This window comes from Olea europaea, chromosome 3 (genome assembly GCF_002742605.1).
Source record: "Olea europaea var. sylvestris chromosome 3, O_europaea_v1, whole genome shotgun sequence".
In the NCBI taxonomy this organism is placed as follows: Eukaryota; Viridiplantae; Streptophyta; class Magnoliopsida; order Lamiales; family Oleaceae; genus Olea; species Olea europaea.
The window spans coordinates 19,447,309-19,454,587 of NC_036239.1; the positions used below are offsets into that span (position 1 = coordinate 19,447,309).

Genomic DNA, 7,279 nt, shown 5'->3' on the forward strand with positions numbered 1-7,279 from the left:
AAGTGATAATCTCTACTTGTTCTAAAAATTAACTTGTATAAAATTTTGCAAACTTCATAAAAGTTAATCTTTTCGATGAATGATTCAGCATATATTGAAGTAGATAAAAAGTATTAAGATCAAGTTTCAAATCCATTCATTTTGACACAATATTCACATAAGGGCACATTAGCATACAAGGAAGCAAGTTTGTCAATGGATATCACATAAAAGTAAACATTTAAACTTTTAAATAAAGTAATTTAGTCGAACAGCTTTCTCCATTGATAGCACTATGTATAATATGATCATGAGTTAAAACATCAACCCCTTCATACATAATAACTCAAACATACCTTCAACATATATATAAATATTTAGTTCATAATCTAACACGAGTATTATTTTATATCATGGCGATACATCATCGTACCACACATGATTTACAACATCTATTAAATATTATCCTATTAATAAGGACGTTGGCCAATGTAATTTCCTGGAGGATCATAGCTACATATGACAAACAACCAACCATTATGGCATTGAACTCTAGCACAACCAAGATGAGTCGAGTCACGCCAAACAACTTGAGTATAATGCAGGCATTCTCCCCCAACGCAAGAATTCGACCCATGATCATAGCAAGATTTCTCCCCAACCCACATATTCACTGCATCCACCGACGACAACGTCCCATACCCCTCGGCCAGGTTTTCGCCATAGGGACCTTGTGAATGCTCCAAATTGCAATCTCCATATCTTTTGTGTGCATAGTTTAGGGCATAGGCTGCAACTGTTTGATTCCATACTAGGGGATGCACCCCAACTTCTGCACGAGCCTTGTTGTGGGCATGAAGAAAATCCTGAGGAGAGTTTTGGGATATGGAGAAATGAGCAAAAAGAGTTAAGGCTATTAAGGGATAAATGATGAACATTGAATTAATTCTGGAGAAATTCATTTTGATCTTGATTTTGTGAAAATGGGACATGTTACTTAGTGTGGAGAGTAGTGTATTTATAGACTTGTTTTCAGAAGTGCTAGCCAAAGATTGAGGCGTGAAGTAGTTGGTCCGTTGAGGCATTTTGGATTAAAGTAATACAATGTGTCTTTCTGTTCTTACTTTTTAAATAAGTAAAATATAATTATGTTTTCACTCATGGATGTGACAGGTACATTGAACTTATTGCGATTACGAAATACTATGATGTTGTAAAGTTAACAACTGCTCTATTTAGTGGTGTCCTCATTTTCAAATGAGATTTTGATTAATTTAGAAATATTATCATTCTAATGAATTTCGTGGATTTGAATAGATTTCCATAAAATTTATAAAATTTTTATTAAATTTTACAAAATTTTATTAAAATGGTAAAATTTTAAAAGGGTTTGTTATATGTATTTTTAAGTTTGGAATCCATGCAAATTTTTTAAAATCCCACTATTAATAAAATTCTTATAAATTCATTAATTATTGAGGATATCTAAATTATAAAAGATTTCATTAAAGTATGTGTGGGGGTACCGCAGATTAAAATTAATTAAAATCTCAATTGGGAACAGTTGAATTTAGGAGGATTTTAAAAATTTATTAAAATATCAATTGAGAACACTTTATGAAATCATTTCAATGTATCAAACATGTTGTTCATGTATTTTGACTTATTGGAAAATTTTGATTCTCTACGTATTTTTCTACTATACTCTTGTTTGAATGTGTTTCAAATAATTAAATTTTGGATTGAAGAGATATATAAATCCATCTACTATAATTTACTTCTTGATTTTGAAACTAAATATACATGTTTTATGAGGATATTAATAATATCAAGATGAATAGATAATTTAAAGACAATAAAGATTTGTTCTTATATACACTCAACATGTCAACATACATGTGTATATATTACTTGGTCAAAAATAATCTCGTGAATGATAATGATATAATTTAACTTTAGTCACACCATTAATAGACAATTTTCTGAATTATCCTCTGATAAATTCATGGGATTAAAGAAATGTAACTTTGGTTAATTAGACGTCAAATCTTCATTAATAGATCTATTTCCGTTATTTGGTGGAGATTAAAATCGGTTTTTTAGTAAATTTTTTTATCGTACATAAGTTTCGAAGTAAGAGAATTCAACCACTTTACTCGAATCCTATAGCTGATTAGGGAGAGACGCAAGCTTGAAAATCCATTCCGACAACATTCATTTGAGGCTTTAATCTTGATATTAATCTTGTTTTGGGAAATACACTATCCAATTATCCATATAAAAAATAAAATAAAATTTACAATCAATTAGATAATAATTTACCAAGTAATTTGGGGAGGGTTATTTACAAAATCATAATACCAATAAAAAGTAAAGTCATGTGAACCTGTATCTGCGTCAGCGGCGGAGAATTAAAAATTCAAAGGATATGAAAGTGATTTTTCACGCCATTTCAAAAAGTAAATGAGCGATAATTACGGCATGTGCATATTTATTTATTTAACTTTTTTTTAACCAATTTAGCTTTGAATTTTCTCCCAATTTGGCGGGTTTTAATATATTTCAGTGATCATAGTTATTGTTGAAAGACTTTGGTGAAAAAAGCTCTCAAAAGTCTAGGCCCATGTTTACTTATATTTGTAAATATTCAAATCACTTTTATTTAGTGGAAATTACACCCTTTCCTACTTTTCAAGATCAATTTTCTAAAATCATAGTGAAGCTTTGAGTGTTCAAAAATCAGATATTTTGAATATTAAATATAATAATACAAATTTAATTAACACTAATTTATTTTCATTTTCTTTCTCTACATCCCGCCCCTTTCATCCTCTCCGCTCTCCTCAAATCAAATAGCCGACACCACATCACAAGAACCTGTCATCGCCGGACAAGCAACCGATGGTCGGAATAGTGCGGCTCGCCTAATTAACTATTTTGCTGCCAATGATTGCTGCGGGGAGAGGACCAACGCCTCTCCACCACCTATCCCATCTTCTCTCTTGATAGTGAAGGGAATCGGCGCCGTAACTGCAAGATCGGCACACTTGAGCGTTCGTCGCTCACTTGCAGCGACGTTGACTACGAGATCGGCGTAGGTATAGTTGCAATGACAGTAGTTTGTGGTCTTGGGTTGAGCTCTTTGGTAATGTTGGTGGTGGCGATTACCAGTATTTTATTTTTTTATTTTTTGTTGGTGGTGCTGTTTGTTGTGGTTGTGCAGCGATGTGGTGGTATTGTGTGTGCGCCGTGGGCTGTGCCGTGTTGACTTTTGTGTAAGGTGTAGTGGTTGGGTCTTTTGGTACACGATGTAGTGCTGTTGGTCGTGATGTTGATGGTAGTGGCGTTTGGGCTTGGTGGTTACTGCAGTTGCAAAAATGGTGACGGTTTTGTATTATTTTGCAGTGGTTGTATGATTGTTTTCTGTTAACATAGTGGTGGTTTGCATTGTAGATTGTGGATCTGTGGTGTTGGTGTGTGGCGGCAATGGTGGTGGCGATGATTTGGGGCTACAAATCTGTTTTTTGACGGTGGGGGTCGTGGCAGTGGTGATGATGAGATGTTGGTGGTTGGAGGTCGTGGTGGCGATGGCAGCGAGGTGGAGGTGCTGTTGGCGTTCAGAGAATTGATGATGATGTTGGTGGTGGTCGTGGTTGTAGGGCGATAGAGGAAGTGGTGCTGGCTACCGCAACCAACGATGTTGGTTGTGCTGATAATTGTGATTGTGACCGTGATTCCTAATTGTGATCTGACATTGAATATGTGACCGTGACTCCCAATTGATTAAATTGTGATCTATAAAATTTGTGTTTGTGACTTAAAATTTATTGAGTTGTGACCGAAAAATTAATCTGTGACCTATAAAATTTTTATTCGTGATCAAAAAATAATATGTGACCTATAAAATTTGTGTTTGTGACTTATAATTTATTGAGTTGTGATCGAAAAATTAATCTGTAACCTATAAAATTTTTGATTTGTGATCGAAAAATAATATGTGACCTATAAAATTTGTGTTTGTGACTTAAAATTTATTGAATTGTGATCAAAAAATTAATCTGTGACCTATAAAAAATTTTATTCGTGATCGAAAAATAATATGTGACCTATAAAATTTGTATTTGTGACTTATAATTTATTGAGTTGTGATCGAAAAATTAATCTGTGACCTATAAAATTTTTGATTCGTAATCGAAAAATAATATGTGACCTATAAAATTTGTGTTTGTGACTTATAATTTATTGAGTTGTAACCGAAAAATTAATCTGTGACCTATAAAATTTTTGATTCGTGATCGAAAATAATATGTGACATATAAAATTTGTGTTTGTGACTTATAATTTATTGAGTTGTGACCGAAAAATTAATCTGTGGCCTATAAAATTTTTGATTCGTGATCGAAAAATAATATGTGACCTATAAAAAGTTTAATTTGTGATCGAAAAATAAGTTGTGACCAATAATATGATAAGTTGTGACTAAAAATTAATCTGTGACTAATTATTTTTGGATTTGTAACCAATAAACAAACTCTGACATTCAAAATTTTTGAAATGTGATCGTAAAAAAATTTGTGACATAAAATTTTTGATTTGTGACCAAAAAATAATAAGTAACTAATTATATTGTTAATTTGTGACCAAATTGTATAGATTTGTGACCTAAATATATTTAATTAATAAAATAATTAATTAACTAATTAAATTATAAATAATTTTTAATAAAAATCTGATTTTAGAAATTTGAAACTTGTTTTCTTGTTTTTGAAATGTGCCATAATTAATTTCTTAGTTATGGAATTTTCCCTTTTATTTATACATTTCGAAATATTCACAAGTACTATTTATTTATTATTCATCACTCAAATCATTTACAGTTGGACTGAATAACGAAATCGTTAAATCGTAAAACCGAACCGAAACCACTTTGAAATAGTTTGGCTTATATTTCAATTTTTCAAAATCGTTTCAAACTGTCATTTGTTGCTGTTCAATAATTGGTTGGATACATCCATATTAGATCAAACGAAATCCAATTGTTGAAAGACTAAAAAAATGAAAATAAATTAATTTAAATTTATCCAATCGAGTAAAACTAAACATATCCATATAAAAAAGATACTGTTGATAATCGTCCTACATAGCATACATTTATGCAATTTGTTAATTGATACACGAGGTAATAAAAAATTATCATATCAATGCATTAAATAACAAACTGCCACATTATGCACCATAGCGACAGTCTTCACTACAAAAATCATTATTCTAAAAAGACCTTTATATTTAATCAATCCAATTAGGCAATATCCATCGCAATTGATTAATTAAATCATAACTTATTATCCATCATTAAATCACAATTGTGAATGCAAATTGAATGAAGTGTTGAACAACTTCTACTAAACCATGTTCATTGATTGTCCATCACAATTGAGTAGCTATTCAATATCCGCAATTGCTTTTGAGTCTGTAATCCTAGTAGTGGTCGAAATTTTGATTCCTTTCGGAGTTCATAAAGTGCAAAGACAGTTGAGACGATATTTTTGTACTAAAAATTGATTTTACACTAACAATGAACCTACAGTGATTCGTCAATAATTTAATGAAGTAGAAGCATTGGATAATTCATTATCATATTTGATCTTTTTATTGATTTTCTGTTAGTAATTGCTTTATATCATTTAATTATAGCTACTAAATACATTTTCTATATTCTTATCTTTAGCAAAGAATGAATCACATGTTACAATTGGAGATGTTGCACCAATTAGTTTAGACGGAGAGGTTAGAACTAAATTGTTTCTATTATGCTTTTGTATTGTAGTGATTGGAAGTGAAGATTTTTTATTTGTAATATTTATAATGATACTAATATTTTAAAATGAAATTTTAGACTAATATTTATATTTAACTTGTTTGATACATGTTTTGTGTTTGCTAAATCGTGATTTAAATTGAAAAAAGTGGTTCGATTTGGTTTTATTTAGAAATTGAAACGATTTGGTTTGATTTTGAAAATTTTCAAAGCCCTTTAAGTAGTTTGGTTTTGTTTTGAAAAATTCTAAATCACTTTAAATGATGTGATTTGAAAATTTAACAAAAACTGTCACCTCTAATTTACATCATGGATTTTGCTATTTATACATAACAATTTTACATAATGGATTACATAATATGATGTGTAAGGAAAAGATTCGATAAAAAATGTGATTGTGTTTTAAGCTAACAAATGGTAGAGTGTCATGTGATATTATGTAATCCATTATATGAATCTTGATGTACATCTAGCAAGATCCTTCACATCATACATGACTTGCCCATCTTAAAGAAAGTAAAACACTTCTTATCACTATTATTTACCATTGATAACAAATCTATCTAATCTAACTACATATAAAAGAGGCACTTTTAGTGTTACTGTTCACAAGCCATTTGACCATCTAAGCCAAGCCGAGCCGAGCCGAGCCGAGTTAGCCAAGCCATTTGGAATTGTTGTTGGGAAACTTGGTTATCAGTTGACTAAGTCTTAATAGTTAATTTGCTGGTTTAAATGTTTGTTACTTTCTGCTGAAATAAATCCTAGTTTGTAGGATATTGTTTCTCTTTGATTTATTCTTCCTTAGAGATAGTCACGATAAATGATCGTGGATGCAGTTGTTATTATTTCTGTTTTGTAATGGCCTATAAAAGCCTCTTTAAGTCAATGAATAATATCAAGCTTAACAGCTACTAAAGCTTTTGTTTACTATCTTCAAGCTCTTGTTTTTCTCAACAGTGGTATCAGAGCCCTTAAAGGGCATGCTTTAGAGAGTGGGTGTGAGTGAAACATTGTGAGGAAAAGAGTGATTGTGAGATGGCAGAAACAAACAACTTTGCCCAACCAAGCATTCCAAAGTTTGATGGAGACTACGATCATTGGAGCATGTTAATGGAGAATTTTTGAGATCAAAAGAATACTGGACTCTCATCGAAACTGGTTACACTGAACCAACTCAGGCAGAAATATTGACAGCTGCAAAAAGGAAAACGTTAGACGAACTAAAGTTGAAAGACTTGAAGGCCAAAAACTATCTATTTCAGTCAATTGACAAATCAATTTTGAAAACCATCATTTAGAAGGACACATCAAAACAATTGTGGGATTCCATGAAGAGAAAATATCAAGGGAATTCTAGAGTTCAGCGAGCTCAACTCCAAACACTTGGCAGAGATTTTGAGATTCTGGAGATGAAGATGGGTGAGTCAGTCAACGAGTACTTCTCAAGGGTGATGTTGGTGGCCAATAACATGCGAAATG

The 7,279-nt window shown here is 31.5% G+C and overlaps 1 protein-coding gene across 1 annotated transcript; it reads right to left on the minus strand.

The window, feature by feature from the left end:
• Positions 1 to 233: 233 nt before the first annotated feature.
• On the minus strand, positions 234 to 987 carry LOC111388885 (basic form of pathogenesis-related protein 1-like). Its single transcript, XM_023013713.1, has one exon. The coding sequence runs from the start codon at positions 969 to 971 to the stop codon at positions 450 to 452; it is 522 nt and encodes a 173-aa protein (XP_022869481.1). The 5' UTR covers positions 972 to 987; the 3' UTR covers positions 234 to 449.
• Between the last annotated feature and the right edge of the window lie 6,292 nt (positions 988 to 7,279).